The sequence below is a fragment of the Micropterus salmoides genome, unplaced genomic scaffold (assembly GCF_014851395.1).
Source record: "Micropterus salmoides isolate LMB-PRFRI ecotype aquatic unplaced genomic scaffold, ASM1485139v1 Ms_hic_scaffold_23, whole genome shotgun sequence".
NCBI classification, from domain to species: Eukaryota; Metazoa; Chordata; class Actinopteri; order Centrarchiformes; family Centrarchidae; genus Micropterus; species Micropterus salmoides.
The window spans coordinates 22,532,904-22,555,298 of record NW_024041484.1 but is presented as its reverse complement, the minus strand read 5'-3'; the positions used below and the strand labels follow the sequence as shown (position 1 = coordinate 22,555,298).

Below are 22,395 nucleotides of genomic sequence, written 5' to 3'. Positions count from 1 at the left end.
ATGAAAGTGTGTTTATATGTGTTACCATGCATGGCATGCTTCTGCCCAGACAGTAGTTTGACCAGAGCCCAGAAGGCGTCCTCTTCATTCATGTAGATCAGCAGCAGAGCTGTGATCTGACTCATGCCCTGGCAGTAGCCCACCTCCTGCAAACAGACACAGCCGGGGTAATGATGAGTTGATTCCTTACTGCCTATGAACCCTGTTTTCTTCTTTCTTATGCGAGGCAACATGAATGAACTGAACAATGCCAATTCTGAAATGTTGTGTAGGATTGCCTACATTGGTTGTGTTCATATATCATTATGTGTGTGTTTATATATTTTTATGACGCCGCTGATGTTTTTATCTGCACCATTTCTGTTTGTAAATCTTATTTATGTGCAGCTAGTATTTTACTCGGACCTTGTGTGATTGATTATAAACGTCTGACATCTGCATTTAGTGGGAAACAACAAAACATTTTTGAAATTATTTGTGGTTCAGTGGATTAATCTGTCTAATGCATCCAAAACCTGAAGTAGCAGTTTGGAAATCCAGTACTTCAACAACAAAATTATTCCTATAAGATCTGCAAAAAAAAAAAAAAGCACCCAAAAGTGTAATAAAAGCATAGTAACCTTTGCAGCATTCTGCAGACTGAGAGGTCGAATGACTCACCGTGTTGTACATGGAGTAGGCTGTGAGGACGTGGAAGAGAGCCTGCTGCCTGAGGACACAAACCACAATTACCACAAACGCCTGCAAATAATCCAGAGTTCAGAGCCAGGATCATAGTAGTAGTACTTCATAGTTCTGTATTTTAACAGCTTCTAACTTCCACACAAGACTGATTTGTGTTTCTTAATTTCAGAGTAGCAGCATTAAAAACTCATTACAGCGATGTTGAAATGTGGTGTAAATACCAGAGCTACGGCTGGTTGCTGATTCTCTGATTTACAATTCATCAGAAACTGTTTGTCAGATTTACGTGACAAAGCAGAAGTCCAAACAAACAGAAAAAGGGGACATGAGCCCTCTCACTTCCATACTGGGAAAGCTTTCGGGCTTGAGATGTTAAGAATCAGTTAGGGCACATTCACCACCTTCTTTTGATTATTTATACTTTCTGTAACTAATTAAACGACAAAAATACCTGTTAAATAAAGTGTGAAAATACATTTCTTGCAGCTATCTACATTATTTTAGTACTGCGTATGCTTTGCCACTGTTTTTGCTGCTAGGTGCCAACTCCTGTGGTGTTTGTGCCCTGAAAGAAATGAATTGTTGTCATGTGATTAATCTTGCCTAGCAACACCATCTCGTTTAGCTCCCGGAGGTCCTGAGAAACTGAAACCCTAAAATCAGCTAGAAAATGTGCTATATACGTAAATAAATGTGTTTTCTTCTTCTGTTTTGATCGTGTTTTGCATGTGTGACATACAAAACATGATCAATACGATGGTAAAACTGTGAAGACACAGTGGACTTACAGTATCTGACACGTGAGAGTGTTTTTAAACCCTTGAACCAATTAAATTGCTGCATCACAAATTTCAAGGTGTCATTAATCCCTCACCTATGACAAGATTTTCACCAATCCTATGTTACCTACAGTCTGCTGTGTAAACTAACGTGTATACTAACAGCTGAGTTCTGCTATTTAGTCCACAAGGGAACTGCTTCACTTCCTATCAAGGTAATAACATTTTAGCTATATTACAGTTTAATCAGGGCTGTGGTTAATGTAGTCCATAAAACGTATTACATTGTTCCAAACACTCCTTCTGTCTCAGGGTGTATATTGTGCTGGATTAGCTTACAATTCTGTACAAACGTGTAGCTTTAGGGCACACACAAGTGTTGCGAATGTATTTCTACGGGAGTAAATCTGTCTCCATGTAGGGAATGTTCAGTATTTTTATAGTTCATTTGCACTTCCGCTGGTTTCGTTTTCCCTCTGCATTTACGCCAGAGAGGCCCTGAATGCTTTGTTTCAGGGAAGTCACAGCATACATTTAGAGGTCTAGCCTTTAAAAAGTTTCCACTGGCTGTTGGTGGATCTATAGTTTTGAAAAAGCATGATGTTTTTCTGTAATCTAAGATTAAGTACCAGGTCAGAGAGGTTGAACAACAAGAAGCAGTTTCTGTTGAGCGTTGTTATTGCTAAAGGAAAGTAAAGCGTGGCTGTTAAAGCAGCAGTGTATTCTGGAGAGACCCACTTGACATCGTAGCGATGCATGAACATGATGTGGTCCCTGTAGGTGCGGTTCACATCCAAGTCAATCTGGCGGATATCTGGGGAGACTCCTCTGGCTCTGGCCTTTAGTTTCTGTAGACGAACCAGAAAACAAAGACAGAATGAGTAAGAACAGAGTGACAGAGAAGACTACGAGAGGAAAACACTGAACATTTAAACTGAATACCGAAAAGTCTGGAAAATAATAATCGATTAACTACAAAGATTGTTTATGATAAAGAGTAACGAGCAGTACCGCATCTCATGTTTGACAAAAGTTCAGCCTAATTGCATTTCTGCTTGGTGACCAACTACTTTAAACTAGCTTTGTAGGGCTGAAACTAAACATAGTTCAGCAATTCAACAGCATGTTTTTTTACCTTGAGTTTATTCAGTTTAGATTCAGTTCACATTGCTGAACAGTATAGCCTTTACAGTTTAAAATACATGTAAAATAAATGTAAAAGCATTTATCTCAACAGGTTAAAGGAGGATCCACTTTTAAATTAAAATGTTGCGACCTACATATTCATGAATCTTACATGTTCCCTTATGCTTATGTTCATTTGGTGCTAAAATGTTTGGTGTCAACCAGATTAAAGATAATGGATTATTACTGACAGAGCTCCCCTGCTCACCAGACAGAACGTTTCTCTTCCTCGCTTTCTGTTTTCAACTTTGTTTGCTCGTTTACCGCATTTGCCCTAAACTACAACACTTCCAGTCAGCGACACACCGATCCTGCCGGTGTTGTGCCGAATTCTGCCTGCCAAGAATTGCACGCACCTCGCGGCGGGTAACGCTCATTTATGCTGAGGAAAAGAGGTGGAAGCAAATCTCGGCAGGTAGCCTACAACATCTGTTCTGCCGAATTCTGCATCCACCTCTTAAGGTCCTTTTCAGACACTTTGCTGTGCTCACTGATCAAACGCGTTAATCACCACATCTTTTAACTGAATCACAATGCTACTTCTACAAAGTGTAATAAAATATTAACGACTCTAAACGTTCAAAAAAGCAGTATTTGGAGGTGCATGCAATTCTCGGCAGGCATGCAAAACTACGCCTAAATGTTTTGATGACATCCAAAGTTTGCCTCAGTGCGGAGCAAAGGTTCTTTAACAGTGTGCAGAAACAAGCGGTGCAGCTTCACACAAACACAATTAAGCCTCCAAACCCACATCTTGCCCACAATAATTCTGGAGCTCAGTGAAATCAAATAAAGCCAAGGTGTGTGCTGACTTGCTTATGAATCTTTATGAGGCTTGTGCAGTAATGAAGGCTGCCGGGCAGCACTCGTTTTATAAACTGGTGTGGGAGAGTGTTAAGTGCCGGCAGGCAGAGGGTGTGTTTTAGCCAAGACATCCATACCTCGTAGAAGTCTTTCTTCTCCTCCTTTATTTTGGGAACGTCGAGCAGCAGACACCACACCTCCCCTCGGAGCTGCAGGGGAATTCCCTTATAGATCCTCCTGACCAGCTAGAGGCAAACAAACAGTGGGGAGGTCATTGTTAGAAAGGCCTTCAAAGGGGAACAGCTTCACTCACCTCAGATACACCCTCCACATTTAGACCAGAGGAGAGGTTTTTATAAAGGTTTTAGTCTGACAAAACATCAGGCCATTATTATTATTTTCATTAAATATCAAATACTGGTGACAAAGTGTTCCTGACAACAGCAATATTCTATAAAAGACACGACATAAAAATACCTTCTCTGTTCATTTTTAATTAGCTTCTAAAAGCCTCACCTGCAGTGGATGATCCCGCTTTAACCCCTAAAAACATGCCAGTAGTGTGTGTGTGTCCCTAATGAGGCTGTTTTGCCATTACATAATGTTATAAATTTGCTTTGCTCAGTTTTTCTATCATTGTCCAGTAAATATCTTTGGGATCTGGACTGTTGTTCCGACAAAAAAGGAATTGAATATGTCACCTCTGTAAAACATCAGCATGCAGTGAAAATACTCGAGACAGACTCAATAATTGATTGATTAATTATGGAAAAAAATAATTGAAGAGAATAATCATTAGTTGCAGCCAGCCCAGTTGTAAAATCTTGCAAACCCCAGTAACAACTGAACCCTGCTGGGAAAGATCTTTAAATCACAGACCACCAAGTTTGTTTACAGATAGTTTGAAAAGTTCTTTATCTATCTATCTATATATATATATATATATATATATATATATATACACACACACACACAATTTAATTATTACTAATTGTTTTACATTATTCATACTGAAGAATTTCTTTGGATATTCTGTTAAAAAAAAGAAGTAATGTTTATATCTTGAAACATGAAAAGTACATTAAGTTGTTTTTTGTGCATATCAGGATTCAATTATTGTTGCTGTCATGGTGTATTTGGAAGAAATTTACTAAGTTCCATTTATCATTTTGTATATTATCTCAACTTGTCCATACAAAGGTGCGGATTTATAACCTTCTAAAAAACTTATATTCTTGGTTTTATATCATTTGATCCATAGACTATGACTGCACGGATACTGGTTGTTATCTGTGTTTACTAATAACTTTATTAATAGAAAACAAGTGTGTGCTCACAAGTTTGAATGAATAAAAAGACAGTGAAATAAAAAAAGAACTCCATGCCTGCAACAGTAAAACGCACATTTTTATCTGCTCAAAGGTTGTTGCTGCAGACCTCAGAGATGCAATCAGAGCAAAAAGTTATTCAGAATAGAGAAACCCATCAACCAAGCTGCTCTCAGCGTGTCAAAGATACAAACTGTGTATGCATCAATGTACTCGGCGCTCTCCCCGTGCAAAGGCAAAGGGCTTTGGAAGGTGAACCGCGGCCATCTGGCTGGATGAGCTCCAGGAGAGATTGTGGGCAGAGAGAGGGAGGTAGACAGATTGCTATGCATGCAGAACAGTCCAAAGTAATTCAGTGTCCACAAAGAGATGGAAAATCAGTCGGACTCCGGGCGAGGAAGATTAAGTCTTAAAACCCAAACTGCTGGAACAGCAAAGCTAATCGGAGCAGTGAATTCTCCGTCTACAGCTATTAAAACCCAGCCAGCTGGAACACTTATACAGCAGGTATGGGAGCTGTTGTGACTGTAAATGTGCTGCACAGGTGACTGACAGGGGACACGAACCAAAGGGTCAGTCCTTCTATTTGGGGGCTGTGTTCACAAAACAAGGCTAAAAGTAGCTCCTAACATGTGGACTTAAAATTGCAGGCGTGTCAGGGGTATCGTTAGGATTCCCCAGGTTTTGGCCTGAGAGTAAATCACAAGGCATTTCAGCGATTAAACTACCTCCTACGCACCCAGGGGACTCCTAAGTCGCCAAGGAGCCATTTACACGTGTTATTTCAAGTGTCTCGTATCCGGCTAAAATTCAGATTAGATTTAAGACACTTTCACTTCCTAAATATGCGTCTCTGTGAGTCAGATCACAAATCTGAGTGCAACCTGTATTTGTTTTCTCAGCTGCGTCTGCCCTCCTCCAGTTCAGCAGAAGGTGGTGAAGAAGAACTTCTGCACTTAGTAGTTTAGCTAGCCTTAGCTACCAGTTATCCAAAACCTGAAACAAAACACATGATTGAATTGTTTTTATGAAGTACAAGCGAGACGAGAGTTTTAATGTCTTCGCAGCTCAAACTCACGCCCCTCTCTCACACTCACAGATCATTCAGTGGCTGAACTGTTCAGGGATCAGCTAATCGGGACATTCACAGACACAGACCAGGGACTAACCTGTGCCAATCACTGTGGACGAACTGATTAAGATCATTAATAAAACATATCGCCCATCTTAGGAGTCTTAGCTTAAGAGCTCTCTCAGCTTTTAAATAAAATTTGCTCTTGGCCATTGAAGAGGAGACTATATATTCAGGATGACTACTGGCGGTAAATACGGCCCCTCGTCTGTATAACTGGAAGGTATATTATTAAAATGTTCCTGTAACATTTGTACAACAAAGATCCAACGTTTGATTTTGCCTGAAATTCGAGTGAAAAACAGACAGAGAGCTGATTTAGACGTATGAAGACTGTACATGATGTATGTGTATGTGGTTGGTGTGTTTTCCTCTTTGCACAGTGTTGTGTGTGTCATATCAGAATTAATTACACGTGGTTGTGTGAGTGTGTGTGGAGTATCCAAAGCCTACACTCCATCAACCTCTATCACCACACTTGGGACTCACTAGTTTCTAGTGCAACAGCCTTGTAATTAGGCTCTGATGAGCGAGTCAATGAGAGCATCTGTTAGACTAATCATCCTTCCAGTGTGTGTGTTTGTGTGTGCACTAAGACATGTGTGGCAGCATTTACATTTCCGTGAATCCGTGCAGGTCTAGTATTTCTTTGAATTTACAGTGTACAAGCAATACAGCTCATTGTTTTTTATAGATTTTAATAAAAAGCGACCAGATTTATTTTTAAAAAAAGGAGCAGATTTTCAGCTGGAGTTTGCTCTCAAATATCCAAAAGGTGTTGTTTTCTGCTACAAGTTCCAAACAAACAAGCTCCTCTAGCATGGCTTAGAAAACTCTGACTTGGGACAAACCTGAAGCAAACCTGAATTGTTTAAAAGTAAAAATCTGCAGGTTTAGTGATTAACTTGTTAGTAGAACTAGCTGTAAGATAGGAAGCGCCAAACTTTGTTCTGTCCTTTTAATCTGATAGACGTGCTATTGTCAAGTCACATGACCTCCTTTAAAATGTGGACGTGCCCTCCCAACTTTGAGAAATGTATAGTAGACAGCGTGAACTGACCAAGACTCGTCTTAACTAAAGCCACCAACTTGAAGTTAAAAACCAAAACTGGAAATGAAACAAACAAATCCTATTAGCTGTGATTCACCATCAAACTTCCTACAACCCGGCTCTGTTGAATAAGAAGCGACACCAGTCAGACAGCTTTCTTCTTCATATCAATGTGACCGCAAATGAAACAAGTCACAACAAACAGCAGCCAGTGAACAGCCTCACCAAGCTTCCAGAGGGCACAAGAACACAATTACTTTTGCTGTCCCACTTTCTGGTGCGCCCTGGCAGTTATTATTATGAAGAATGGCACTGGGACGCAGCTTTATTCTCACTCGCAGGGTCCACCTCGTTCAAGGTTTCGGATGGATATTACTGCTGTTATGCTAAACAATACAACCATCGTGTGTGGTGCGAGTAGAGAGGAAGGGGGGGGGGGGGGGCTTAGGCTGCTTTACGTCTGCTCAGCTCTCTTGTTCTTTCCTACTGCAGGCTAAATGTTCTCAGCAGCTGGCAAGCGAGGAAACAAAATAAGAGATGGTTCAAGCGTGACCCGTTTCCTCGCTGAGCTGACTGACAAAAAGAGGAAAAGAAACATCCCTGAAGCTTTAAAGAAGAAAGAAGCAGAAGAAGAGGGGAGGAGGAGGAGGAGATGGGGGAGTGATGTGATGGAGGGAAGGTCCAAACGCTCTTCAGTGTCCTTGGCTGTTATTCGCTTTGAAACACAGTGGAGGCAATGCCAAAGAATGAACCTCACTGTGCTCTCTGTGCCAGCCACGAGTGTATTTCACATTTCAAAGCCCCGGCACACTACATACCCACACACGCTAAATCCCTGCTGAAAGCTAACATACAAATGAAGGACATGGGGAAGCGCTCCAGGCAGCACCACAACACAACCTGGACCCTAGAAAGGCACTAATGAAGGCAGCACAACTGATACATGCCCTCCTCTAATGGTCCTTGTGGGAGGTGGACTGAGAGAGAGCTGCTGGCAGGACGGCTGCAGCAGAGGGCAGCAGCAGACCGATATGAACTTTATAAGACCGGTATGTTAGGGTCGGGCGATTAATATAATAATTTATTGTTTTTCATTGAAGTTAAGAAAATAATCAGGAGATTCATTCATAATGAAAATAATCGTTGGTTTTATGTTGTTCTGCTGCCCCCAAGTGGCCAAAAAGATGAATAATGCCGCTTTAACTAACTTCTGAAAGTATTACTTTTAAAATACTCTCCAGAGTATTCAGTAATTGAAAACTAACAAACTTGAGTGTTTGTTTTACACATGTATGTTACCATATTTTAATATGGGCCTACACTTAATTATACGTTGTGTGTGTGTAGCACGAATGAAGTACAAATTTCGTTTTGTTAAGCAGCCTTGTACCTTTGTAAAGGACATACTGGCACAGCGAGGGGCCTCAACACAGATATCTCCGGCCAAAGTCACATGTTAGCAAGTTAAAGTCCTCTTCATCCCATTGAGAGAAGTATTTTACAACGAAATACTGCAATAAACTGTGACTGAATTAAAAGTAAACATTCACGTGGACATAACACGTTATCGTGATACTTGTACGGGACCTGTGTAACAATATGACTACACAAATCACAGCATCGACTTAGTGGTGAGCCTACTGACACTCACTTTTGTTAAAAGTGAGTTTCTTCCCAGTGGTGAAGGACAGATAGAGGTGAGTATGAAAGGGTAGAGAGAGGAGGATGAGATGTGGAGGCAAACAGGAAAACAGAAGATCACCTTCTCACTGTTCTTGTACTTGTCCCAGCTCTTCATCATCTTCAGCCATTTGGCGGTCCTCTCCACCTCCATGTGTTTTTGCTGCGTGGAAACGAGAAGTGACACATTAGCAACTTCCCCTCTTGGCAAGTTTTTTCCTGTGGCGGCGTTCACGTCCGATGGGAATCGCCGTCGGAACGGCTTGACAGTTAAAGAGGAGCGACTTGCGAGTATGTTCGAAGCCGTCAAGATGCTCTGATGAAAGCCTTCTGCAGATTTGGGCTTCTCTTGATCAGCTTTTCCACATTTTATGTCGTGTGCAATCACAAATTTAGAAACAGGCTGTGTGCAGCTTTGGGATTATGATTCGGGTTTCATATCACTTTTGTTTGTTTTAGTGTTTTTATTTATTACATTAAGTAACTAGTTTCATTTTAGAAGGGGGGTAAGAAATACATAATAAATAAATTAATATGATTACATTGATGTCTTTTTCCCCAAACCCTGAGTACTGCAGTAGTATGTACGAGCTTTGAACAGAGTGTAAAAGCTTCCACTTGGTACGTGAATGCTACATTTGACGTGCCAACACACCTGCATGAAGGGTAATATCACAGGTTGTAAAAGAAAATCAAACAGACAACTGGACATGTTAAAAATCCTCTTTGAGCAGCTGAAACAGACAAAGAAATACCTGATAAAAAATAAAAACAAGCCTGCGTCGAGAAAAATTCAGAGATTCTCACAGCCTGCTCATTGTAAATAATGTGAATAGTTACGAGAACTATTTTTTAAGTTATAATTACATTGAATCCTTAGAATAAAACATTGAACTAATGCTGGAACACCTAATTGATCTAATCTTCACAGTTTTCATTTCCTGATATAGTTGCAAAGTTTAGCTCCTGGGACTGTTTGGTTAAAAGCACAGGTTAAAGTTAAAGAGAAGTAACGGGGAGTAATGAAGTAACTCACCCTCTCCTCCACGGAGTCGTAGGATGGAAGTTCATTCTCACTGAGGAGGGGAGAAGAAGAGGAAGGAATGAGTAACAGAAAAGGGAAGTAATAAATAGTCTAGCACTCATCTCTTAACCTCCAGGTTATATTTAGTTCTGTCCTTGCTGTCATATGTGCAGTGGAAGAATCACTGATTGTCAATCCTGCCAGAATCCCATAAAAAACACTGCTTGATGAAACAACTGAGTGATATCTGGGTCGGTCCTCGTCTCACTCTCCCTGACAGGAACATCAAACATGTCAGCGGTCACACAAACAGGAAATAACTGGTCAAACATTCCTCAATTTCTGCTCCGCTTATCTGTGTTTCAAAGTCCCTGTAGGAGCAGCTCTGTTTTCTATGAGACAAACTCAAACCACTGAATCCCACCGGCAACCCTGCTCTGGATACTACCTGCCATTTAGCAGAATAAACAGTGAACAGATTGAGGCCAGCTGAAAAATCTTCCATGCATGTTCGACAAATATCTTTCTCTTACTTCCTTCTTGGCTTTAATGCACAACAACGTGGCCTAAAAAATAGATTTCACAGACAGGGATACAGGCAGGTGTAAATTCATCATAAATAATAAACAAAGTTCTCTCTCTCTTTTTTTAATTATAGTACAAAATGACAAAATCACATAGTTCTTCTCCGGAAATAATTGGGAAGTTATTAAGAAATAAGAGACCCGTGAAATACAAAGTGTTACACAACTGTCAGTTAACGCATCCACGCCACAAAGGTGAGAAGTTAGTCAGGATGAGGTGTTTTTTTATCCCGAATTATGCATTAAAAGTTCAGTGTGTTACATATACAAACTACATGTTTGCAAAATATGTACATGCAATATGCCATTTTGCACAAATCAAAGTTCTGTATACTGTTAAGTATACTTTATTTGTCTTTTTGCAATAAAGATTTAGATAAATAATACGTGTGGTCCTCCATTTGTCCAAATTTCTCTTCTTTTCTTACTTCTAATAAACCAGACGACTACTGCTACTTTCACTAACTGTAGTTGTTGTGTTTCTTCTTCTTTGTATGCAATTTAACGTAGTGAGTAACTCGCTCTGTAGATCCGTTCGTCTGTTTGGGCTGCTGTAGAAACATGCTGGCGCAACACAGCGACTTCATATATGTAGATAGAAATAGGTCATAGCTAAGGTAATAAAAACATAACGGTTCATCATGTAAGGTCTTAATACACCACTAAAAACATAGTTATGGATCCTCCTAAATATTACACACTGAACCTTTAATTTAAATTATGCAACTTCTGTTTTTCTTGATTCTTCACTGAACAAACCCAACGTTTTGGGGAAACGGCGAGTGTGAAAATGCTCTTTAAGTTAACGTCTATTCTTGCTCTGCTCTTTTGGCCCACACAGCTTCTTCTTTCTCCTAAAAAGTACATGGACATCATGGGTTATCTTGGCTCGTCTGTGCTGCTAGTCTGCCCAGTCTACAGCATCTTTCCTGGGCTTTATATTTGTCTTCTTCCTTGTCCAGTCAGTGACCTTCACCTCAGGCTACTTCTGTCCCTGTCTTAAATAATTATACAACCCAGAGGTTTCTTTCTCCCACCATCCTACACTGTCTCCCTCATGTTGCGCTGCCTATGGTCTGGATCGTACCACTCTATCGTAACACTGATGCCCTGTGATTGTGGCTAACCACGTTTCCTGCCTGCATGAGCCAGCCTATATATAACACTTCAGCACAGTGCTGTTTAAGATCCTCACAGCCTCCCGGCCAGCGCGGCCTAAAGCCACAAACACACTCTTCCCTCAGCGACACTCGCCTTCACAGCCTCTCATTTTCCCCCTTTTCTCTTCAACCTGGTGCTTCTGTTCAAACTGGGCTTTGGAGGGTTTTCATTTAGTTATTAGGAATAGTTATAGGTTGTGATGTTTTTCTGTGCGAGTCCTTACTGGACGAAGCCAAAGCGGTCGATGACTTTGTAGAGGTGGAAGTTGGTGTCCTCCCAAGGCTCCACGGTGGCCTCTTTTCCCTGGAATCAAGAAGAAGAAGAGAGAGAGGAAACACCATAAATAGCACTGAAAACTAAAACACAACATCTATCTGTTTCGGAGCAGATGTCCTTTTTTGGATATGCGTCGCGTTGGTTTCCATAAAGATCTCTGATTTCCAAGAACTAGTAATGCTAGTGAATGCAAGATGAACGATAAATAAAAAGATACAATAAGCCAAGGACTTGTGTGAGTGTAAACAGACCTAAACAATTACCTGATTAACTAATTAGTTCATCAACAGAAAGTTAAATAAATGGTAATAATAAACTTTAATAGGCACAAGATATCTGGCAATTAAAATAATACAGTAATAAAATAAAATAACACAAAACCCCCAACAATCAAGATGAATACTAACAATTAAACAGATAAGACATATTGGCATTCAAAGATACGTTTTGAGAAGTGATTTAAAAGATGTCCTCCTCGGACAAGTAGTTCCAGAGCTGAGGGGCCCTGAGGATCTGAGGCCGTGCTCTGGCTCACAGGGGAGCAGCAATTCAGCAATGTAGCTGGGAGCTGAACCATGAAGAGCTTTAAAAGAGATCACTAAAATTTTAAGATCCAATTCCAAAACGAACTGCTATCCCGTGAAGAGAGGCTAAAACAGGCGTGATGTGATCTGGTCTTCTAGTATTTGTTACAAGCCGGCTCAAACCTGAATACAATGAGGCACAGTAATCTAAAAGAGATGAGATAAAACCGTGAATGACCTTCTTAAAATCAGGTCGAGAGAGAAAAGACCAGATCTTTTGAGATGCTGATCAAACATTTGTAATTTGTTTTTCAAATGAAAGGTCAGTGTCAAATATAACGCCCTGGTCTCTGGCTGCAGGGTTGATATTAGAAGACAGGGATCAAACTTGTTTCTGTAAAATAAGGATGGACTTGAGAAGCGAGAGAGAGAATTATTTCCGAGTTGTGGTGGAGAAGATTTTGGGACATCCAGCACTTTATTTCTGACAGACAGTACAGAAGATGATACAATTGTGTGTCATCTGCATAACAGTTGTACTGGGTTTTGTGTTTATTTATTATCTGTCCCAGTGGTAACATGTACATACGGAACAACAATGGGCCGAGGATGGAGGTTTGGGGAACACCACAGGTCAGAGGAGCCACTGAATAGGAGGCTTTACCCGCGACAGCTGAGAAAGTCCTGTTTGATAAATAGATTTTAAACCATTTTAGAGCAGTGTCCCTGATGCCAACGTACTACAACTCACTACTGTGTGCTTAAGGCAGGAGAGAACACAGCCAGTGGACATAGAGCTATTTACAATTGATAAAATACTGGGACTGCTGACAACTATTATGATAACTGATTCATTATTCAATTCTTCCACAAGGAAAACAAATGTGAGTCTCTAATGAAGTTGGGTTTAGACAAAACAAGCTAAATGAATTCATCATCTTGGGAATTTTAATGGGCATTTTTCACAGTTTTCTGACATTTTATAGAAAAACTAATTAACTGCTGAACAAGAACAATGAGTATTTGCAGCCTTGGTGTAAAGTAAGTAAGTCGTGTGGCTTGACTTTTGACAAATTATTAAAATGTTTAATACAAGACTTCCATCTGAATTGGCCTGTGTTAACACTTACCAACTCAAGTTTTTATTTTCAGTTTTCCAGTTTCAGTCCAACCGTACAAAAAGTATAAAACTAAAATCTTACCAAAAAAATCTTTATTTTTTATGGATTTGATGAACGAGCACAGTACATGGACCTCAATCTCTATATGAGGGAACATTGTTTAAAATCACTGAAGTTAAGAGAAAGAAAAAGATGAGAACGGAAAAAAACTATAAAAATTAAATAATAATATTACTTCTACGTGCTGGACTGGGTTGGGTCACCTTGGACTCTGGGAAGGTGATTTATTTTTCACTATTTTCTGACATTTTATATAAAAAAAAGGTGATTTAGCTAATGTGAAAAAAAATCGGCAGATCAATCGACAGTGTAGAAAATAATTTGCTGCAGCCCTGCAGCTTGTGTGATGCTGGGTGAGCACTGAAATAAACTGAACAGTGACTTCTGATTGATCGCTGACCAAATTACATGCCAGCCACGTTTTTCAGGGGCAGAGAATCATGCTTTGATCGGCTGCTAGATTACGAGGGGACAGCCACGACTCTGGTGCCCTTGGGAAAGTGTGTCGGAGTGAGTGTGTGTTTATGAGACACCACGTGTGAGAAGCGATTAACAGGTGTGAAATGAACAGCCAGACGTCCACCTGCGTCACCGTCTGACTCCAGGCCTCCGAAAAACAGTTCTAGTTAATTCACCATCATGGGCCGATGAAATAGAAACCCCACAATAAGAGTTTGTGAGGACGGATTATGTAGAGAGAATATCAAAGAGAGACAGAGCGTGTGGGGAAAGAGTAAAGGAAGAAGAGAGTTGAAAAAGAGTCAATGTAAAGCTCATAATGTAACGTACAGAAGTATGCGAACGCAGCGCTTTGAGTTACGTTCAGCAGATTTGAAGCTGCACTTTCAAGCAGGATGGAAACTGTCTGTATTGATTTATGCTTCAGCTTTCTTTTTCATTTCAATCTCTTGCTTCTATCACATGCCTTAAGACTCAGCCGTTTTACCTCCGGCTCACCCAAAATAACCACACGTACAGTAGGTACGATTCCTGTGGCAGGATGTAGTCCAGGCGACGTTTGTGAACCACCCGGAGTGACCAGGACACTCACTGTGAGAGAGATGCTGCTGCTGAATTTTTAAATGTAGTTTTTCCAATCCTGTGAGCAACACAGAAGTTCCCATAATGCTTTGGGGGATGTAAACGGGAAGTATAATGTTGCTGTGGTTGAGCCCATAGACTGTATATAAGAAGTGGACGTAGTCATCGTGACGTCACCTGTTGGTTTGTGGACTGCTGTTTAGAAGCCTCGAGATTGGCCGTTAGTCTGGCAGCAGGACTGGACGCAACCATATGTGGAAGAGACGGTGGAGCCGACGGCTTGGTGTGGATTTAGCTAGCTTGCTTAACTAGGTGCATCTGTAATTCACCTTAAATGTCAGTTTAACTGTTATGATAATTTTGTCTCAATGAAAAACACGCTTAAAACAAAATCTACTCACCAGAGAAAGTGAACAGCCGACTCCTAATGAGCTTTTTTGTTTTTTTTTAAAACAGTGCTGGTTAAATTTAGGCAGTGCCGTGGGTATGAGTCACTCTAGCATGATTGACCAGTTGCCATGGTAACGACTTATCATCATAGATAAGCATACTTTGCTTTTTGATCTATTTCCCTCTAAATAGGACCATAATTTACTAAATGAACATCATGTTGCATTGAAGAATACATGAAACTAGCGACTGAGACTCATTAGGAAAGTGTTTACTGAGGTAATAAATCAGGTGAGAAGTTGGGTCATTTCACCATAATTTCTAATGGAACCAGACTTATTTTTGCAACCAGAGGAGTCGCCCCCTGCTGGCCGTTGGATAAAATGCAGGTTTAAGGGATTTCCATGTTGGCCTCACTTCTCAGACCCGGAAGCTTCCCGCTTGGTTGAGCCACGTTATTTTAGCCTATATATCTGTTTACATTTAAAGTATGCTGAATTAGCTGCAGTGGATATAAAAAGTCTTATTGTTATTGTACAATAACTCGAAGATTTCAGTTTGTTTTTCAGTTGAATTGTTCACATTATAGGTCACATTAAAGGAAAAAAGATCTGACATGATTTATGACACGGGTGTGTAGGCTTTTTAAATCCACTGTATAAGCAGTTTACCCATGGGTGTACAGACACACTGGATTACTTGATACTGAAGAAAGCTTAAAAACGTGATGATTCTCAGGCAAGTTCTGAAGCTATAAGGAGCGTTTTTTTTCATTCTTATGATCTGTAAGTGGATTTAGGGATGTTCATTTATTTAGTGGACATTGTTCGTTCCTGGGAAAGTATAAGTCTCATGTGTTCACATTTGACTGAATTATGACTCGCATGAAAATGGAGCAACTGCTGACCATGTTGGTAAGCAGCCAAATTGGCAAGCTGAACTACAGTAACTGACTTCCTTTTGTTTTCACCGGCATTCATTAGTGCCTTTAATCTTTCGCAGTATCTGTGGCTCTTCTAGTTTAAAAACTTCTGCATTAGAGGTACAGTCATTTGGGTGAACTGACCCTTTGAGTATGACCTACCATGCCAAGCATGCTGGGTCCTCCATTTCTATTTGCATACAAAGTTTTATTATCTGATTTCCCGTCATTCCAAGTGCTTCTGAATTTATCCGTCATTGTGCTGAACACAATGCAGATTGCATTAGTAGTGCGAACAAATATTCTCAAGAAAATACAGAAGAATAATTAGAATTTTAAATAATAAAAGGAAGAAAATGTATTTAGGCACCGGCAAACTCATATATTCATTTAGAATAGATAACATCTGTGATCTTTTGTGACCTGTGATCCCATTTTAAAGTCACACAAATTATCATGACTCCATCAGTTTGCTGAACTCATCCAGGTGAGGATGGGATCCTTTAGTCTTCCATTTTCAATAGCATGGAGGACGCTGCAAACAAATGTCATTAATTTATTTTGAACCTATTTAATTTGGTTAATTTTCAGATATACATAAAAATGAATTTATGTAATAATGCAATTCATTTAATCATGAGTAGGAATGAATGCCTAAGTGACCCCATGGATACCCATATCATAACCCAACTTTGTGTTTTTATATCTTATATCCATTCCAAGGCTCCATTTCAATGTTTCTAAATGCTGGAAAACTGTTCATAAGCACATGTTCCTAAAATATGGATGTGAGGAAAGAGTTTAAAGACAGAAAGACTTAACACTAAACACTACAGAAACAATTAATGATTCTCTAACCACGACTTTCCAGCCGCTCTCCACTGTGTTCGACCAAAATATCTTAAAAACATTCTAGGAGAGACAGATGGCCTGTCCGCCGTTTCACAGGTCAGTCTGACGACCAGATGTTGAGGTGAAACATTTCTAAATTCATCTTCACCCAGCGTCTGCACCGCACCCTCAGCAGAGACACACAAGTAACTAAATAAATAACTCGCACATCTCTGAAGGATCAAAGGAGCTCCGTGTTTTATCCCACCGAACACCACCAGTGTGTTCACACCCTCAAATAAGAGTCAAGGACCCCGCATCGTCACGGCCGACACATTTATCATTTCTCTCTCTCTGCTTAAAATCAATTTCAGGGTGAAATTAAAGTCTGACTCTGACTGCTCAGCGCTTCTATGATTGTGTGTCACCGGAACTCTGTGATCGACTGCACAATCCAGTCATGTGTGCTTTCTTTCAGTGCCACTGTTCAGGATTTCTACAGTTTATTACCTGACTCATAAAAATAATTTAACTTTTCCTAACCTTTTTTTCTTCGGACCTCCTTGTGACCGCTCCTCAGAAGTTCAGTGACTACGCAGAGTGATTTTGCACTCTCAGATGGTTTCATTTTAATTGTTTTTAGAGGCCCGAGGAGGTAAAATAGCACAGTATTTCAAAATTATTAAGCAAAGATTAGAGAAATGTCTTTTTTTCCCCCTCATTTCCTACTCTGGTAATCATCTTCACACTCATTAGATTAATCTTGTGACCCACTGTGGGGGTCATATCCCCTAAGTTGGTAACCACTGCAATAAAGAAACACTTATTATTACACTTTTTTATTCTGTAACTTTATGTTACATATTATCACAAGGATAAAAAGCCTTTTACCAAAAACAGCAATATTTGGACATAAAGGAAGAAAGCTATGAAAGACATTTTAATTAACAAGACTAAGAGTCTCCAGTCATGTTAGCGGCCCTGGGAGACTGCACAGTGGTGCTTTGCGCTGAATGCTAACGTCACAATAACAACACTAACATGCATGTTCAGCGGGTAAAGTATTAGTTTAGCATGTTAGTGTGACAGCATCTGCTAATTAGCACAAATCACAAGCACAGCTGAGGCCGGTGATGTCATTAGTTTTGCAGGTATTTGGTCACAAATCAAAGTCGGTCACAATTCATCCTGAGAGGAACAAATTTCATGGCAATCCATCTGATAGTTGTTGAGATATTTCGGTCACTTTTTGAACAAAGATGTTGTACTTTAAATATTGGCTCCAAATATTATAATAATCAGTGGCCTCGATCCAAAACTATCAGCACAAGTGGCAGGCGTGAAAACACAGACTGCAGTCGGGCTTGAGTGAATCTGTCATTTGGAAACAAAACACTTAATTTCTGCACATTCTGCAAAGACAAGAAATCATGTTAAATATCCCCAAATGAGTTGAGCTGGCTGGTGTGGAGCGACGAGCAGGACGCGCGTGTGTGGTCGGCGCGATAACAGACTCCATTAAACTCCTCCCATCCCTGACAATGACACTGATTTAGCTGTGATTGTGCCTCATTCGGCCTCGCCAACAAGGACAAACACACACACACACACACACACACACACAAACGCCTCCATCATCTCCTCTCTTCATGGTCTCTTCACTCTTAATGAGGCAGCCTGATTATGCAGCCTGCTGGACTAAATTTAAAAAAGACTAATTTACAAACCAAGCGTGGTGGGCTGGTCCGACTGATACCGCCGGGCTGTGAAATAGAGGTGTCACTCAGGACACATCCACATACACACAGTGTACACACACACACACACACACACACAGTGGAGAAACTATGGAGAGTATCACGGATTGATTCTCTTAAAACCACAGCTCCTGCAGGAGATGTTTGTCTTTCGCTGCCCTTCTGACACAGTTAGTGTTGTAGTAGTCCACTGAACATGCACACTGTGTGGACCATCAAGGTGGCTTTTTAATTGCTTCATTTACATTTTAATTTTCATTGGCTCTGGCTGAGGATACTCCATGTTTCCAGTGTTTCAAATACAGAGCGGCACATTCTGCACGCAGCTTGCTGTGATTATTGTGTTTCACAGGCAATAAGGCAGAGATTTATGGAGTCGTTTCACCACAGTGTTATGAAGTTTCAGTCTTAGCATGAGTGAATAGCTGGAATTTGGCTTAGGATGACCACAAGAAAAACCTATTGTCGTAAGTTACACCTTCACCAAAACTTTTTCAGAGTAAAGTATGCTTACTGCTGGAGTTCTCACCGTACCTTGTCATATTTGGCGACTATCTCAGCCCGCTCCTGGTCAAGTCTCACCGCCGCATCCTGCTCGGTATCAGACGCTGGAGAGAGAGAGAAAGAGATGAGAAGAGACAGGAAAGATGGATGAGTGTCGACAACTTTCAGTACAAACTTTTAACGGCTGTGTGCTCAGTGAGCTGCAAGCAAACAGCGATCACACGCTTTGAGTTTTCAGGCTGTTACACAAAGTCAAGAGAAGAATCACGTTTGTGATCAACACCGAGTGTGTGTTGGTTGTGATTATGGACATCCACCAGCAGCGTTTACAGATGCAGCAGCATAATATATATAACTGTTTTCATTTTAATCAGTACTTTCAAACAAGAAACTAAACGTTAACATGCTGATGTTTATCTTAGCATGTTAGCACATTAACTTGCTATGCAACATTTGGCATGTCAGTGTTACAAGCTAAGATTTAGCATGTTACTTGCTAGCTAGCTCACTATATTTATTAAATCAAATTTACATTTGAGTGCTGGTATTCTAAGTTTAAACTGTACGCGTGATATACTGTACAGTCGTGTCCTCAAATAGAAAATAAAATGTAATGCAGTTCTTTGTCTTTCAGGTGCAGACATTACAGCAAGTGTCTGCTGATCTTTATAGAGTGAGTGTTAAGCTAACATCTTAAAGTTAGCACGTTAGCATGCTATGTTAGAATTAATCTGCAATCTCATTCATCTCGATCAGCCATTACTTTTGGACTCCAGTAGTGAATTTAAGTGTTGGACATTTTGAACAGCTGGTGACGCTAGATGCAACAACTATTACACAGACTTTACACAGCTAGTTTTCCTTTAAAAGTAAAGACAATGCGGGCCAGTATCAACTCTAAACTGAACCAAACACTGTAGGAAAATGTCTAAAAATGTCCTTCTGTATCTTTTTTGAAGTGTCAAAGCTGTCTTTTCTCCTTGCTGCATAACCACCAGATTATTCTGTCATCACAGACATGCTTTGTGTGTTACTCTCCCTCAGCGTGCCAGGACCACGAGCTGACGTGGAGGACACACACACACACTTGTGAACACAGAAGAAAGAGCTTGGTGAGGTCAGCAGGAGCACGGTCAGCCTGACCTCAGCCTGGGAGAATAATGTGTGTCTATATGAAGAAGGCTGACGACAGGAGCTCCTTCAAAGTGACAGCAGTTGTGAGAGAGAGAGACGTCACAGTGGCACAGAAAGGTTTCCTGAGCTTATGCGCCACACAGCGCGGGTGTAAATACGTTTATAGTTGTTGCTACAGACGCTGATAACACACACACACACACAGTGAACATCGCTCACTTCCCTGTGTACCTCAGGATTGTAAATCAGCATTTCCCACAACAGTTTCCACCCTTATCCGACAACATCTGTCACACAACTAACACACACACACACACACACTTCCTGATTCACCGTACCACGAGAGGGTCCAAACATCGGATGTGTGTTAACAAAGCTGGCGCACACACTATTAAGTGGGGTCATGTTGTGTTTATGTTGAATGTAATGCGCAGCACGTAGTAATGGAGGCGTATAATGAATCATACAAGAGGAGAAGCAGCCGGCTGGCAGCTGCCTGAGCGAGGACACGGTAAAACCTTGATAATGAACTTACTGAAGAGGATGAAATTCCTACATGGTACTTTCATTAAACAGATACTGATTGAACTGTTACAGTCATGTTTGATAATTAAAGTTTATCAACGCCTTTACAATATCCTGCCTCAGTACAAATCATAATTCTTTAATTCGTCGTATACTACTATCGACCTTTTCAGACATGTAATACACAACATTGCTGACTTCATGCATCTGTTAAAGTGATGGTATTTTGTCATTCAGACATACAGTAGGTGACAATTCACGACTCGTTTAACTCCCATTTACTCACATGTATGTAAAACGTTTTGCTGGACATTAATGTATTAATCAATGCATGGAGAGTGTATTTGTTATATTATTATTGTGAGAGTTTTTTTTCTTCTCTTCTGCTCCGCTTGCACCGCAAGGAAGAACTGTTTTTATAGACTTATATGATAAGATCAAAAAGTTATTTCGATGCATCCTGAGGGGATCTGTAACCAATTTTCATGGCAATCCATCCAATTTAGGATGTGGACCAACCAACCTGGGATCACTGTACACAGGAGCAAACAGCAACACTCGTTCACACATCGATGCTACGGGTTTCAGGCGATGTCATAAAAATGTACACAAATATAAAGAAAACACACTGTCAACAGTGATCAGCTTTAGTCTCAAACTACTGGCTTAGGCCTTCATTGTTTGAATCCCAGCAGTTGCCTAATCCTAATAATTCCTTTCTTTTTGGCAGTTCTTCGGCCCTTCACAGGAATTATTTGACTCAGTCATTCTCCAACTTCCTCTCCGGGTCTCTGGGGTTCGATGGGAGGAAAGGCTTGACTGGAATTCCACAACGCTCAGAACAAACACACTCCTTACTGAGCCGGCTGGCATTTTTATGACATGATGGTGTGTGTCAGTGAAAGGCATGTCGCTGTGGGCTGCCCAGAGCACACCCAGCGGGCGAAGGCAGGCAGGCGGGGTGGGGTTGTCCATACACAACCATGCAAACTGTCTGGGGCAAATAAACAAATACAATAAAGCCTTTTTCTGCTGGGACTTCCACCCCAGGAGGCCCTGTGGTTCCCATAGTGAGAGGGAGAGGAATTGGGGAGGAAATGGGAATCGGTCTTTTCTTTGCACTGAAGCTTAGCCTTAATTCTGAACCTCTTACAGCCATATTAGTATTCCACAGTGGCCTGACTTAAACTAAATGCAATTAGACCCCTTTTCATGCTTCAAGGATCACATTGGAGTCCGTGACGGAGATTGTGTGCATGTTTTTATTTGTGGACGAGGGGCTCTCGTTGGGCTTGTAGTAGGTCCAGAGAGTTTATAGCCAATAGTATAACACCCCTTGTGACTGAAAGTTAACAGGGTGTTTTATTTTATTGGCTCTGAAATATTTCAGTAAATGGGATATTTTCTCTTGAATTCAATTTCAGTGTAATTAAACTTTGGACATATTTCATTTAGGCAAATTTCTACAGCACAGATGCTTTTGTTTAGATAACATTTAAGAACTTTTTCGATAAATGAAAAAAGCTTTTTGTAGGGAAATAGTCTTCATAGTCTTCAAAACAGGGAATTGAAAAAAGCCAAAAATCAGTCTGGTATCGGCAACAGTATCTAATAATTTCAAATGAAGCCAGCCCAAGTTGTTTTCAGTGTCAACCCGTAAATTCTTTGGTCTACTTTGCGCTGATGTTCATCAAAAATGTTGAGAAAAGTGAAGAACTAATTTGCAATTTCTCTGCTGAAGGCAGCCTGATATAAAATACCATTCAGAGAAACATAAAAGACATCATTTAGACATCACCATCCATCCAACTGTACAGGGTCGCGGGGGGTTGGAGCCAATCCCAGACATCGGGCAAAAGGCGGGGTACACCCTGGACAGGTCGCCAGTCCATCACAGG

The 22,395-nt window shown here is 40.6% G+C and overlaps 1 protein-coding gene across 3 annotated transcripts in view; it reads right to left on the bottom strand.

Annotated features, from left to right (window-relative positions):
• The window catches only part of usp6nl (USP6 N-terminal like), a 91,479-nt gene that overhangs the window by 10,824 nt on the left and 58,260 nt on the right, over positions 1-22,395 (bottom strand). For all 3 annotated transcript variants that reach the window (XM_038738824.1, XM_038738822.1, XM_038738823.1), the window contains 8 exons: positions 18,869-18,942; positions 11,636-11,715; positions 9,680-9,719; positions 8,726-8,806; positions 3,590-3,697; positions 2,202-2,311; positions 661-709; positions 26-146 (listed from right to left, as the gene is read on the bottom strand). In XM_038738824.1, coding sequence (XP_038594752.1) covers positions 26-146; positions 661-709; positions 2,202-2,311; positions 3,590-3,697; positions 8,726-8,806; positions 9,680-9,719; positions 11,636-11,715; positions 18,869-18,942 — 663 coding nt within the window. The remainder of the gene's footprint in view (positions 1-25; positions 147-660; positions 710-2,201; positions 2,312-3,589; positions 3,698-8,725; positions 8,807-9,679; positions 9,720-11,635; positions 11,716-18,868; positions 18,943-22,395) is intronic.